The following is a 15,644-nucleotide window of genomic DNA, read 5'->3' on the forward strand; positions in this document are numbered from 1 at the left end:
TAATTGCTTCATTTGTCATTCTACCAGGACTGAAACACGGATGAAGCAAAAACACACATTATAAATAAACATTCCAGATACAAAGATGGTGGCATTCAAGTTCCATTTGTCTTTAATACATTAAAACACACCGATTACAGGTAAACACATCAGCGCTAACCCTAAAAAGCAAACAACTAGCAACTACTTTATAATATCGGTAATCAATATGAGCACCGATGACTCTAGGATTTACTGGATTTCAGTTGCTGCTTTACTTTATACAAAACATTATTGTCTAATAAAATTCTAAAACAGCCCTCCTTTACTCCTCGATCACATCTGCTACCACTGTGACATCTGAGAGCACAGTTACAGCTGTGACTGTGGAGTCCGTCGTCAATGCTTCTGCGTTTCTGTGTTAAAATCTACTCAACTATTCTGTAAAATGAACAGACTAAAAACAATATTACAAGCAAGGTTCAGAATTTCCTTTTACAGTCCTGATCAAAGACGTGTTAACGAACGTGGAAATAAATAATGACACGTGCTCACTTAGTGCAGATTTCAGTGATCTCGGTTGTAGTCGTGAAAAAATAAAAGTTCAATAAAGAAAGTAGGCCATGTCAAATTGAAATGATGAGTCCTTTAAAAATGGCCACAACCTTTGCACGCTCAGAGAGTGGACGGAGCGCTCACGGTGCCGAGGTTGTGCTGCAGGTGGATAAGTGTCCTCCTCTGTAACTTCACACCAACAGTTCAGGGTCTTTCTAGCTTTTATTCTCCCAACCATGTGGTAGAAGAACGTTGTTCAGTCTCAATGTCCTCTCTGAACCTTTCACTTGAATCTCGCAGTCCAACGTTTTCTTCCATTGATTAAAAAAAAAAGATTTAATAAAAAAATAAATGTCCTGAGGTTAAGAGTAGATGGTAATGACCTCCCGACCTCCTCCGCGAACTAACAGGACACGGTCCAGTCCTTCCATTAAAACCTCCAGGAATTCCATATCTGGGACACGATAGAGTTAAGGTTTATTCCGTTTTAAGGAAAGGTCCATGTAATACCGTCATTCTGAGTCTGTGATTTCTACATTAGGACTAACCCTAACCACTGCCTGAATTAAGAACCTATTTTCTGCTGCTTCTCCAGGACTGGGTCACTGGGAGATCAGTTTAGACAAAGACCCCAGACCTGTCCCCAGCTACCTTCTTTAGCTCCTCTAGTGACGTTCCCGTGCCACATGTGAGATTTAAACTTTCCAGTCAGATGAGTCGGGGGGCAGCAGCAGCCAAGGAGGTAGAGCAGGTTTTTCAGTAATCAGAAGGTTGCCGGTTTGATCCCGGCTCCAACAAGAGAATCCTGCTGTCGTGTCCTGGAGCAAGACAATTAACCCGCCTTGCCTGCTGGTGGTGGTCGGTGGGACCGGTGGCGCCGGTGCTCAGCAGCCTTGCCTCCGTCGGTGTGCCCCAAGGCAGCTGTGGCTACGATGTAGCTCATCACCACTAGCGTGTGAATGTGTGTGAATGGGTGGATGACTGATTGTGTTGTGAAGTGTCTTGGGGGGTTGTAGAACCCTGACAGCGTGCTGTACAAAAACAAACCATTTACCACGAGTTTTTCCCGATTTCTCTACCCAGTGGGACATGTCTGTAACACCCAACTGAAAGGCATTTAAGGGGTAGCCTTACAATATATCCAAACGACCTCAACTGACTACTTTCAACCCGGTGTAACCACAACACGTGACCACAAATGAAGGTTCAGACATAGACTCCAGTCTCAGCTCTGTCTTTACAGACAGGAAAGCATCCAAAACACAGCAAATGCTGCCCCATACGCCCTCGCCCATCCACCTACCTACCTGCTCCCCTCTAACCATCATGAACCATCCCTGAGCTACATCTCCAGAGGGAAAAAGAAGAATTTAACTGATGGTATACCTGGAAACAAGTGCAAAACTTAGCAATGTTGTTGATATGTTGATCCTTTCTGTATTTCCTCCTGTTTCGATCATCACATTCATGCAGAGAATAAAAAGTGTCATTTTGATTCGGAGTGGATAATGTTTTAATATGTGCTAAATCAAATGTGCTTTTGAAGATATCCATGTTTATCTGAAAGAGAGTGTGAAATGAAGTTATTGACTCAAAGAAGGATACAGTTGTCGTCTCCTTTTTTGTTCTTGGGTGGGCCGGGCATGTTGAGCAGCACCAACTCAGAGTCTTTGGACTTCCTCACTACCACCTCGTTCAGCTTCACAGCGGTGTGCATCCTCCGCACATTAGTCTGGTTTCTGCAGCACGAAGATGTTCACAGAAATTCTGATTAGACAAACAAATACATTGCACATAATAATATTTAATGTTTAGTGTCTAAAATAATATTAATCATGCATAATTCTACATGAGAAAAGAACTGAAGGTGTGATCATTTTACATGTAAATCCAGAAACAACTTCATTTCTGCACCATATTCATGCAATTACAATGAGTAAAGCTAACCACATCCATAAAAAACCACATGCAACCACAAGAAGTGAAACAGAACAACTTACAGATTTTCCCACTCCCTGGAGGATCAGAGAGAGAGAGAGCGAATCAACACTGGACCAGAACAAAGTGTTTCTAATTGTCTGAGAATTATTATGAAGGAGAGGAAATCATTACGTTATTAATCATTCTGCTTAAAGGGACTTTACGGAGTTTTGAATTTTTATGCTCGTGATTGCCCCTTCAGGCCAAAAGCGTAACGGCAGCTTCAATAGTAGGCTCGTGCACGAGGCGCGCATGCTGTACGTGCACACTCCTTAACGAAAATAACAGCTGAGAGAGTCCCGTGTGTGTGTGTGTGGCCCAGAGGACAGAGGACAGGAGAACGCGCAGCTAATTAATTAAATAATTTGGTTCTGTACCTTTCTCTTCAGCACAGCTGACAAAGGTTTATGATGGGTCAGTCCTCCTGCATGCTCAGATCATTCCCTTCCCTTGCTTGAAAAATCATTCCAAAATGAAAGTTGAACCCACATCTTTTTATTTGTGAATTCAATGGCGTTCGGCGAGTCTCAAATCAAAATTTGGACATCTTACTGTAAAAAAAATATACCATTAATGTAAAAAATAAACTCTAAATAAACTATGTTCACATCCAGAATCGAACCCGGGACTTCAGCACGAGAATCCGCTGTCTCACTAAGTGAGCTAAAGCACCAATGACGTCTTCTGTATCTGTAACATTTATATCCTTGATGACAGCTGAAACAACGTTCAAAGAACGGTGCGGAGCGAAAATGGCTATTTTGTTGCTAATTTGCAGGAAATATCTAGAAGAAAGTAGCTAAGGGTCCTCAGAAATGTAGCTAGATTCATCACTAGGCGTAGGAACAGCGACAAAGTCGCTGAGTTGGCACTACCTCACTCTCTGCTGCTAAAGCTACGGATTGCAAACGCTACGGGCGATGCCTGAGCGTGAACGCGCATGAAGCAGCCTGCTCGACCCGAGCAGCTCTCTTTTTCTGTGATTTTACAGAAAAGCAGGCAATCACAGTAAAAATGCCAGGGCTCATTCTACAGGACCAGGGCATTGCAGGAGAACGTATGAAGAAGAAATTTATTATTTCTATACATGTTTTGACTGTCAAACTTCCATAATGCCCCTTTAAAGAATGGACCTTGAAAATGAAGTTAATAGAAGATAAGGTTCAGTGAGTCCTGCAGGAGGCTTCACAGAAGATAATTACTCACTTGTAATTGAATTATAGTCAGCTAAAAGTGTTCAGTTAGCTTTTCAAAGGTTATAAAATAACAATTAGTAATATTTCTAATTCAAGTAATTCAGTGCAATAAATAATGGCTACACATCAGCATCTGTATGTGTGTATGAAACCATGAAATATTTTAGCATCTTCGCACAATTTCTGAAAATCTGTGATCGTATCTGAGAAGCTGCTGGATCAACTTACGGTCTCATATTAAACATGTCTTTAACCGCCATGCCTTCTCTTTGTTTGTTCCTTTCGTTGATCAGCTTGTCTTTTGTCCACGTCATGTGGACGTGGTCCGACGTGGCTCCTGCAGCTTTGTCGCTCATAGAGGAGTGAGAGGCTGTATTCCTGTCATGAATCAGCTGGGCCTACATAAAAGACCAACCAGGACAGTGAAGACATAAAGACCTAGTACACTGGATCGGTTAAAGGGACGTTTCAGCTAATTTTGCACTTTGTTCCTTTAAATAAGTTCTAATCATTACTCTCTTGCTCGTTGTAGATGGCTCCTGGCTGAGTGCAGCCAGTTGCTGAGAGCTCCATTCTCAGTGTGATCATACCTCTCGCTCCCTCTCGGTACGCGACAGCTGCATCTGTTTCAGCATTTGAGATCTTTGCTCCATCACAAGAGTCTTCTCATATGTGAAAGCTGAGATGTCACTCTCGTGCTGCAATAAAGCACACAAACCATCTTCAAACAAATGTTTGTTTTTGGTATGGCTGAACTGTAAACAAGGCTAATGCTAACTCAGATGAGGCATCACAAACAAAATAGTCTCACCATCTCCACAACCTCCACCTCTGCATCCAGACGCAGCTCATAGACAAACTTCTGGAGATCCTTCTTCATCCTGATGGAGTTGTCATCCATCTGGGCCACAGTGAAGATCCTCATTTTGCACTTCCTCCAGACCTACAATGGTCTGAGTCAGTACCAGCTCCCAGAACACATACAGTATATGCTTCGGTTCCAATGAGGGGTCTGGGACAAATGACGAATAATGTTTTTCAGCTGACCACCCCGCTCTAGCTGTACCGCTCCATTGTCCTATGGACCCACAACGGAAGCGGGCGAATTAATGTCAAGGTCCACGTCAGTTGTATGACCCCCTTTTACAACAGAAACAGATAAAATAGTGTCACAACTCTGTACGACCCGTCCAGGACCTCTCAATGGAACCAAGGCTTTACAGAACATCGTATTCCATTAATATCGATGTTTACTGCAGTGGTTAAGTTTTAGGATTGTTCTCCAGTGTGTTCCTGTCTCTGAGCACACCTTGTGCTGAATGAGCAGAAAAGGCAGAAGCATGAGTAGTCCGCCGTCGTGTACGATCCACCACACATCAATCGTCCCCTCCTTCAGGCGCTCGTGGTTGTCAGGGAAGCTGTCGATGTTCTTTGCGACCAGCAGCGCCTGTTGGGCCGCCGTCGTCTCTCTCACCGTCTCTGGGGGGGAGAGAAAAAGAGGGAAAAGAGAGCGATGTATGTTTAAATATTTATGCATTTTTTAACCCCCAGAAACCCAAATTTAGAAAACAACTGCAAAATCTTTTTTTAACCTTTCACATGTTGTTCTAGGAGGCCAGATAAACGGGCCTATTTACACATTTTAACAGCCAATAGTGTTGCAGAACTGAACAATAGGACCTATTAGAAATGTAAATGTGGTTTTAAAAAGAAAAAAAAAATGGGGAAGGTTTATTTTTGTAGACTTAAATCTGATGTTGTAATATTACAACTGTGGGTCTCTGGGGGTTAAACCCACAGAAATAAAGATACCATCAAAGTACACAAATCATGTTGAGGTTTCTTTGGACGTGCATGTCAGAATAGCCCGGTTATAAATGGGGGCGACCATGATTGAACGGGTAGAACAGTCGCCCTGTAATCCGAAGGTCAGATGATCAGTCCCTGCAGGCCTCACGCCATAGCATCCTCAGGCAAGATGCTGAAACCTGAGCGATGCAAATTGCAGCCCCACTGCTCCTTTCTAAGGATTGGTTAAATGCAAAGAAAAAATGTCCTCAAGGGGATCAAAAAAAGTAGAAGAAAAATATACCTAAGCTGCTTGTAAAAAGTAGGAAACATTTTTTTCCCTACAGGATTTAGGTCTATGGAAGCTCTTTCACACTCATTATTGACATCACCCACTGCCAAAGCAGTGACGATATGCAAAAGTCCTGACTGGGACGATTTTGTATGAAGACACAACTGCTGAGAGAACAGAGCCATTGTTTATCCCAGTCAGTTTTCCCCATCCTAGAAATGTCTTGGAACTTCAGTAGAAGAAACACAGCTATGGATTACCTATGAAATTCCTCCTGGCTGAGGATTCCCGATGTTGTGTCCAGGCTGCTGGCCATGCCATCAGGACAGTGTTGTGCTTCATTCCACCCAGTCCTGCAGACTGGATTAGGATGGAGAAACCATCTCTTAGACTGGACGACACTATCACGTGGGAGAAACCTTTGGTCTTCTCTGCAGCCATGGCCTGTTTTAGGTTCTGCAGGTAAAAATAGATGTAGTAGAAGACATAAAAACCCTTTTAAGGCGTTTAACACATCAGGACCTTTTGCACAGCCCTTCAAAGGTGGGACTGCACTGAGCCGAGCTGGCAACAGAGTTCATCACAGTGACATGAATGTTTCTTAAGCAAATTTGATGCATTCTTTAAATGTTTGGGGGAATGTTTCACAGCATTTTAAAACATACCGTGGGTACGGAAAGTATTCAGACCCCGTCACTTTTCCCTCTCTGTTGTATTGCAGCCATTTGCATAAATCAATTACATTCATTTTCCCTCTTTAATTTACACACAGCGCCCCATGTTGAGAAAAAAACTGAATTTTAGACATTTGTGCAGATTTATCAACAAAGTAAAACTGATACATCACATGGTCCTGAGAATTCAGGCCATTTGCTGTGACACTCATATTTAACTCAGGTGCTTTCCATTTCCTCTGATCATTCTTGAAATGGTCCTACACCTTGTTTGGAGATCAGTTGTGTTTTATTATACTGATTGGACTTGATTAGGAAAGCCACGCACCTGTCTATATAAGACCTTACAGCTCACAATGCGTCAGAGCAAATGAGAATCATGAAGTCAAAGGCACTGATCTGGCCAAGGGTACAAAAATCTCTGCTGCACTTAAGGTTCCTAGTGGCCTATATAATCCTTGAATGGGAGACGTTTGGGATGACCAGAACCCTTCCTAGAGCAGGCCATCCAGCCAAACTGAGCTACCGGGGAGAAGAGCCTTGGTGAAAGAGGTGAAGAAGAACTCAAAGATCACTGTGGCTGAGCTCCAGAGATGCAGTCAGGAGATGGAGAAAGTTGTAGAATGTCAACCATCACTGTCTGCAGCCCTCCACCAATCAGGGATTTATGGCAGAGTGGCCCGTTGGAAGTCTCTCCTCAGTGAAAGACGCACGAAAGCTTGCATGAAGTTTGATAAAAGACACCTGAAGGACCCCAAGATGATGAGAAATAAGATTATTTGGTCTGATGAGACCAAGATACAACTTTCTGGCCTAAATTCTAAGCGGTATGTGTGGAGAAAACCAGGCTATCACTTGTCATCGCTAATACAGTCCCCACAGTGAAGCATGGTGGTGGCAGCATCATGCGTTTTTTTTTCAGCTGCAGAGACAGGACAACTGGTTACAATCGAGGGAACGATAAATGCAGCCAAGTACATGCATATCCTGGACAAGAACCTTCTCCAGAGTGCTCAGGACCTCAGACTGGGCCGAAGGTTCACATGACAATGATCCTAAGCACACAGCTAAAATAACAAAGGAGTGGCTTCACAGCTAATCTGTGACTGTTCTTGAATGGCCCAGCCAGAGCCCCGACTTAGACCCAATTGAGCGTCTCTGAAGAGACCTAAACATGTCTGTCCACTAGGGCTGCAACAACGAATCGATAAATTCGATGAAAATCGATTACTAAAAGCGTTGGCAACGAATTGCGTCATCGATTCGTTGTGTCGCACAACTCTTCCAAAAGCGCCCCCCCCCCCCTTCCCGAATCCCGCCCGCCGTTGCGCGCAGACCAGAGCAAGTCAGATCAGCACGAGGGAGAGCCGCAGATCAGCGCGAGTGAGAGCCGGCAGATCAGCGCGAGGGAGAGCCGCAGATCAGCGCGAGGGAGAGCCGGCAGATCAGCGCGAGGGAGAGCCGCAGATCAGCGTGAGGGAGAGCCGGTAGCGGCAGATCAGCGCGAGGGAGAGCCGGCAGATCAGCGCAAGGGAGAGCCGCAGATCAGCGTGAGGGAGAGCCGGTAGCGGCAGATCAGCGCGAGGGAGAGCCGGCAGACTTGCGCTGCTGCCAGGGGCGGAGCTTGATATGTGCAACATGTGCGGCCGAACAGGGCGGCAGTCTGCAGGGGGCGGCATTTAATTTCCTTTTTTTTTTTTTTTCTAAAAAAACTTTTTTTTAGCATCAACCAATACATAAACAAAACATAGAAATCGCATGTTCTTAATAATAATAGTGATGATAATAATAATATTTCTGTAATAAAAGCACAGCAAAGTGTAACCCATATCAACTACTCCCTGTCACATGACCCACGTCAGCTGATGTGAGGTCCCTCTCCTGATTGGCTCCTTCCACGTCGCGGCAACCATGAAATCTGCTCCTGCCGTGGCTGAAAGCTTGTTGCTTGTACGGCGGTTGGAAAACAAAGCGTTTTTCTCCCCTCAGTTAATTTATACTCTCATTTTACCTCAGCGGTAAGTGTTCTTAACATTTACCAATAACACCCTTTTACTTGTCAGTGACCAGTCGATCGTTTTCGCTATAAAAAATGACCTTGTTCGGCGGAGTTCCCACCGCGAGCAGAACTCTGGTTCAAAAACGCTGTTTTTGAAACACTTTTATTTACTTAAGCACTTTAATGGGCTTAACTTGAAACCAAGAGCAATCGAATTATTATTGTTATGTGTTGCCTTGAATTCGGCTATGCTGTCTGTCAGACAGTTGTTTTCCTTTATTGTTGTTTTTGTATTTGTTTGTAGCAAACGCTACTGGAATGCATAGATTGAGCTACGTAGCCAAGATGATTAATAATTGACCTGTTGTACATTCGTGATATGTTTACCGGTAAACTGAATAGAACTCGATGTGCTAATGAACGTTTCTCTGGCCTACAGGTCAGGTTTTTTTCCCCATGTTGAACTGATCTTCTTCATATTGAAGTGGCGAGCTGGTAGGACCATTCTTTCTTTTTGGAATTGGGAAATTAGCTATTATTTACCCCATGAAAAATGGAGCGGCAGCGGGCCGCTGGAGGTGCCACACAGGGGGATCTCGCACAGGGCGCCATTTAGGCCAGCTCCACCTCTGGCTGCTGCGAACCGGTTCCGCATTGTTGCACAGCGATCCAGGCAGCTGCTTCCAGCGCACGGTCCATTCTCAAAGTGGCGCAACCAAAAAACTATAATTAGCACACGATCATTCTTGTCTGCACATCTTCTCTATTTTCTGTCTTATTTGTGCCTGAAGCTCGCTACTGCGGAGCTCATCACCTGTGCTGTGGTGATGTCACCTCACGCAGCATCGAAAACGCGCTCTGCGCTTTTCGGTCAGGAGATCCCTTTGATCTGCTCAAAAGTAACTGATGAGGTGAAAAGGTAAGAATCCAGGCAACAGATTTTCTGGAGAATTAAGAGGAGATGCAGGAAGATGAGAGACAGACAGGACAGGAAAATAGTTCAATAAAAACAAAAAAACAATCAATCAATCAATCAATCAAAGCTTTATTTATAAAGCGCCTTCCGCAACCCTGTCAGGAAGCCCAAAGCGCTGAAAGTGAAACAAAGCGCTGAAAACAAAGTGTTGAAAAGTAAAATGTAGGTAGATTTATCTCCACTACACGTTTTTACCTATAAAAAACAATAAGTTATACACATGTCATATTTATACATCTGATACAGTTCAGATCACCTTCAAAACTCAGTCACACACCCAGGGCCGTTTCAAGACATTTTGGGGGCCAAGGCAAAATGCCCCCCCCCCCCCAATAACTGGGCTCCCCAGAAGCCTCTGTGTAATTCATGCCCTCTCCAGTAGTGTTAGTTATATGGTGTTTATAAAAGCCCCTCAGACATTACTGACATGTTCTAATATTATCAGATGAAAAACTAAATTATCAGACATGCTGTCTCATCTGCTTCTTTTATAAACTTGCAAAAAGTAACAAAACCATTTGAAAGCCACTATTTGTGGATTCTCTGAAAGTTTCCATGGAGTGTGGGACAACTTATTTTTTCATTGATCCTATCGTCTAATCTCACAGCTGAAACAAGCATCCTTAATAATCTGTGCACAGGAAGCGTACCGATGCTGTAGTAAAACAAAAGGTATAATAATTTATTATTAATAAAACCTTGTTGCAGAACTAAAGCAGAAAAATTTGATTTTGCATTAAATATGCTAAATATTTATATATGAATTGTTTTAGAGCCCTTTAATTGGCAGAATCTGATATTAATTTAGTTCTTACAAAAAATGGGTCCCAACATGGTTTGTGTGGCGTTGCCATAGTGTGACGTCATAGGCACAGATCCCCTGTCCTCTTGTTTGGAAATGGAAATATGATCACCCTACATTAAACAAACTGTCCACCCGGGCTTTTGCACTGCACAGAGAAGCTTCGCTGCCTACGACTGAACGTCAGTTGAGAGTCAGTCTCATGCAGAATGACCAATGAAGAGAGGGCCTCAAGTTAAGACCCTCTCCTCATTGGTCAGTCCACACGAGGTGGGTCAAAGGTTACTCTGGGCGGGTTACGTGTTGTCAGGCATTCAAGTATTGAGTATATTTACTGCATATTATAGTAAAATATTCTGTATGTGACCACATTATGGTGATCCTCGGGTCGTGATGATGGAGCCCTTGAATATTGTTGCCCAGGGTACAACAAAGTGTTAATCTGGCCCTGATTCCGCCGTCACATTCCCGCAGAAACTGGTTGATCACACCGGGGCCAGACTACTAGCATGTGGTTTTACAACCACAATGTCCTCGGAAGCAAAAACGCTTTTAAAAGGGAGGGAGGAGTCCTAACTGTTGCTGCAGGCGTGTTGTGTGAGAGTGCAGTTATATACTGGTTAATATATTTTTGGGTTCAGTTGCTTTCATGTGGCCTAATGTGAATCTATTTGGGATCATTGGAATGATCAGCAGCATTTCTTGATGTGACTTTATGGCAGTTGCCCAGGGCATCATCGCAAGGAGGATGGCATTCATTTACTTTTGTTTTATTTGGTATTTTTTCAGTCATTTTTGGAAATAGTGATCAATTTTGATTAATTCACAGCCTATGTTTAATTACATTTAAAATATATGTCAACAGATGAGATCAAACAAAACAGATGAGAATTGCCCTTAAGCTGTTTAACTTGGACCAAGCATTTTAGGTCACAGATAGATGTAGCTTAGGGTCTCTGTCTATACACCTTATAAGACAATTTAGGTGATGGCATGTTGTTTTTCTGCTATTGAACTGTTTTCTAATAATGTTGTGTTAAATAAAGTGAAGGAAGGAGAGAAATAACGTTTCCCTAGCAGTTTTTAAAAATTTCCCCATGTAATCCGATTAATCGATTAATCGTGTCGAGACCCCATCCGATTAATCGATTATCCAAATAATCGTTTGTTGCAGCCCTACTGTCCACCAACGTTCACCAACCAACCTGACAGAACTGGAGAGGATCCTCGGGTGTAAGAAACTGCATCTTTACTCATGGCTGTGTTAGCTCAAAGGGTGCTTCTACTAAATACTGACCAAAGGGTCTGAATACTCAGGACCATGTGATATTTCAGTTTTTCTTTTTAAACAAATCCAATCCAATCCAATTTTATTTATAAAGCGCATTCAACATGGCATTACAACCAAACAAGGCGCTGTACACCAAAAATGTTAGTGAATTTAAACCGCGTTATACAATAATGTCGGACGAACACAGGTAAAAGATAAAAAAGAAATACAACAAAATCCCCAAAACTAACAGCTAAAAATCAATAAGAGACAGGGAGATTAAAAATTAGAAAAACATTATAAGAAGAACCACAATAGTACGGACGTTGATATTGTGAATTCCATTTTTAAACAATGTTGATCTAAGTGAGGTTCATAGTTATGTGGTATAAGCTAGGTTGAAGTAGTGAGTTTTCAGGCGTGATTTAAAAATGCTAGCTGTTGGTGCTAGCCTCACTAGCAGTGGTAATGCGTTCCACAGCTTCGATGCACAGACAGAGAAAGCGCTTTCTCCACGGCTTTTTAAACGTGCATTCGGAACAGCTAGGAGGAGCTTATCTTCAGACCTGAGAGCACGCGGCGGGTTGTAGTAATGGACAAGTTCACACAGATATGGAGGAGCTTGATGGTTCAAGGATTTGTAAGTGAGAAGCATAATTTTGAAATTTATCCTGAACTGCACGGGCAACCAGTGGAGAGATTTCAGAATTGGTGAAATGTGTTGTCTTCTGTCAGCTCCAGTCAACAACCTAGCTGCAGAATTCTGGACCAGCTGAAGTCTAGAAAGAGCTGCTTTACTGATGCCGTATAAGCAGGAGTTAGAGTAATCCAGCCTTGAGGTGATGAAAGTGTGGACCACAGATTTCAGAAGACGGACACTCAGGATGTGCTTTAGTTTTGAGATGCGTCTTAGTTGGTAAAAACATGATTTAACTGTGTTATTGACCTGGGCATCCATCTTCAGAGCCTGGTCCATTTTTACTCCAAGGTTGGAGATTACAGAGGAAACATTAGGTGAGAGATAGTTGAGGTCAGGTTGATGAGAAGCCGTGGTACTGTAAGGACTGAAAACGATTAAGTCAGTTTGGAGTCATTAAGATGGAGGAAGTTGTCAGCTAGCCATTGCTTGACCTCAAGGATACAATCAGACAGAACTTTCGTTGATTGAGTTGGCTTAAATGAAAAGTTGATTTGAATCTGCATCCATTTCTAACATTCTGTGTTTTTCTGTCAGAATAACATCCTGTGTGTACATTAATGAGGAAGAAAATGAATTTAATTGATTTTAGCAAATGGCTGCAATAAAACAGAGTGAAAAATTGACAGACTGAATACTTTCCATACTCACTGTAAATGCTCCACTTTGGATATCTATAAGATTGTCTAACTCCGGCCCTGGCCCTCAAGCATACAACAGCTTATATCAAGTGCTTTACTATCTGGTACCAGTTTAAAAAAAGGAAAACGATAACCAACCTGCTCTCCAGTTTTGGCGTTTTCCTTGAGGTTCATGTACGTGCCCTCTAGGACTGAGCAGACGATGGTCAGACCCTTTCCTGCTTTGAGCTGAGAGGTGAAGGACAGGAGACGAGGGTGCTTCACGGACAGATCCGCGTCCAGCTTACACAACACCAACACCTGTGGTCTGAGGAGAGTTGGAATATGCAAGCATGATAAGCTTCATGAATTATATTAAAAGTAAATCTGAGGTTTGGAGGGACAAACATCGTAGAGACACTCACCTCCAGTTTTTGGTGTGCAGCGGTACCTCCTCCAGGCGGACAAGAGCGTAGCGAGCTGCATTTAAAGACAAACCTCTGATCCCATCACCCCATTCCTTTACCGCTCTGCATTAAAAAGAAAAGGAAGAGATAAATATTATTTTTCCTCAAACGTGAGATGTCAAATGTTTATCTCTGATGTCACAGAAAAACCAACAACTTTATTTTTTCCTAATAGCAGAAATAAAAGTCCAGAGAAAAACTCACCCTCTGTATTCAATGTATTTATAAATACAGCTGGCAATCAGCATGGCAACCAGAGCATAATACCAGGAACATATGAACATGAGGGAGAGACAGAGACTCATCCCCAGAAAGGACAAAGTCCTGCACAAAACAAACACACATTTATTGGCCCTGCCTGCCTGGGACACATAAATAAGTTCTTTTTAACGGAGTTTCTTCCTACCAGTGATAAAACTTAAAGCGAGGTCTCCAGTTGGGGGTGCGGAGCAAAGTCTGAACAGCACAGGCCAAGTTGACAAATAGGTAGCACATGAGAAAAAACCTAAATGAAGAAATAAAGACTGTGAAAAGACGCAAAGGTTTAGAATGAAAAGTAACTCACGGAGAGTTGGATCATACATGGAGAGGATGGGGGCCACCTCTTCCAGAGATGCAATGAGGATTCCTATCTCACAGATCCCAACGGTCAGCAGCAGAGCCCAGGTCGGCTCACCGTTCGCTTTTCCATGACCAAACACCTGAGAAACACAGCAAACATGATTAAATAATCAGTAAAAGGACAAATATCGCATCCCCCAAGGGGCCTTGTGGGGGGTACTCTGGGAGTATGGGGTACCAGGCCCTTCGATAAGGGCTGCTGGGTCCCTGTATGAGTGGTGCCAGAGCTTGGCCCACATTGATGGCAGTAAGTCAAGCTCGTTTCCAGTGAGAGTTGGACTCCGCCAAGGCAGCCCTGTGTCACAGATTCTGTTCTTAACTTTGACGGACAGGATTTCTAGGTGCAGCCAAAGTGTTGAGGGGATCTGTTTGGTGGCCTAAGGATCAGATCTCTGCTTTTGGTGGTCCTGTTGGCTTCATTGGACAGTGATCTCCAGCCTTCGCTGGAGCGGTTCACAGCCGAGTGTGAAGCGGCTGGGATGAGAATCCGCTCCTCTAAATACGAGACCATGATCTTAAATCGGAAAAGGGGAGAAGGCCTTATCCAGGTCAGGGACGTGGTCCTGCCCCAAGAGGAGGAGTTTAAGTTTCTCGGGGTCTTGTTCACAAGTGAGGGAAAGATGGAGTGTGAGATCAATAGGTGGATTGGTGCTGCATCTGCAGTGATGCGGCTGTACTGATCTGTCATGTTGAAGAGAGAGCTGAGTCAGAAGGAAAAGCTCTCGATTCGATCTACGTTCCTACCCTCACCTAGGGTCATGAGCTTTGGGTAGTGACCTAAAGAATGATCTCACAGATAAAAGCAGCTGAAATGAGTTTTCTCATCAGAGTGGCTGGGCTCTCCCTTAGAGATAGGGTGAGAAGCTCGGTCATCTGGGAGGAGCTCGGAGTAGACCCGCTGCTCCTTCACATTGAGAGGAGCCAGTTGAGGTGGTTGGGTATCTGGCCAGGATGCCTCCTGGATGCCTCCCTGGTGAGGTTTCCAGGCACATCTAACTGGGAGGAGACCCAAAGGAAGAGCAAGGGTATGCTGGAAAGACTATGTCTGGCCCAAGTAGCTGGGGAGAGGGAAGTCTGGGCGTCTCGGCTCAGGCGGCTGCCCCTGCAACCCAACTCTGCATAAGCGGCTGAAAATGGATGGATGGATGGATGGATGGATGGATGGATGGATGGATAAATACTGCAGTCGGAACTATTCTGGGCGCCTCTTTATTCACTCTTCTATAACTTATATAACAAGTAAAATCATGCAAGAATTTTTAAATATAGCTTTTGATAATGTGAAGACCTTGTTTTCTTGTAACTCCCAAATGACATTATCTGGTCTATGCTATGGCAAACATGTTTAAATGGGTAGATCAATTATTTCATGATCCATAAGGGGAAAATATTTTGTAAAAGCTGCACACATAAATGATGTATGCAAAAAAAAAAAAAAATGCAGAAATAAAAATAAAGTGATTCAACTCTATTATCACACACACGACATGCAAATAAAGAGCATAACAAATGCACAAGAGGATGTGGGCAGAGTTTACATTTCTGTAAGGCTGTAAATATGCTAAGGAAGGAATAAATGAGGTTTATACAGCAAGATTCCCTGTTTGGGTTGTTGCACATTATCATGCATTCCACAGTAATGATGACTACGTTATGTTGCACAAAGCTCAGACGCTTTAGTTGTCAGTGACATTAAACACCGAGAACTGCACAATAGCAGTTTGGTGA

The 15,644-nt window shown here is 43.3% G+C and overlaps 1 protein-coding gene across 4 annotated transcripts in view; it reads right to left on the minus strand.

Annotated features, from left to right (window-relative positions):
• Positions 1–259: 259 nt before the first annotated feature.
• LOC107384198 (solute carrier family 12 member 7) overlaps positions 260–15,644 on the minus strand; it is a 32,587-nt gene continuing 17,202 nt past the window's right edge. For 3 of the 4 annotated variants that reach the window (XM_054736571.2, XM_015957305.3, XM_015957304.3), the window contains 13 exons: positions 13,878–13,996; positions 13,702–13,800; positions 13,500–13,619; positions 13,254–13,358; positions 12,988–13,156; positions 6,051–6,246; positions 5,020–5,189; positions 4,522–4,653; positions 4,301–4,408; positions 3,939–4,108; positions 2,535–2,549; positions 2,140–2,273; positions 260–988 (listed from right to left, as the gene is read on the minus strand). In XM_054736571.2, the coding sequence (XP_054592546.1) occupies positions 897–988; positions 2,140–2,273; positions 2,535–2,549; positions 3,939–4,108; positions 4,301–4,408; positions 4,522–4,653; positions 5,020–5,189; positions 6,051–6,246; positions 12,988–13,156; positions 13,254–13,358; positions 13,500–13,619; positions 13,702–13,800; positions 13,878–13,996 (1,629 nt within the window). In that variant the 3' untranslated portion in view covers positions 260–896. The remainder of the gene's footprint in view (positions 989–2,139; positions 2,274–2,534; positions 2,550–3,938; positions 4,109–4,300; positions 4,409–4,521; positions 4,654–5,019; positions 5,190–6,050; positions 6,247–12,987; positions 13,157–13,253; positions 13,359–13,499; positions 13,620–13,701; positions 13,801–13,877; positions 13,997–15,644) is intronic. The other variant, XM_015957306.3, reaches the window with a different exon arrangement.

This window comes from Nothobranchius furzeri, chromosome 11 (assembly GCF_043380555.1).
Source record: "Nothobranchius furzeri strain GRZ-AD chromosome 11, NfurGRZ-RIMD1, whole genome shotgun sequence".
Classification (NCBI taxonomy): Eukaryota; Metazoa; Chordata; class Actinopteri; order Cyprinodontiformes; family Nothobranchiidae; genus Nothobranchius; species Nothobranchius furzeri.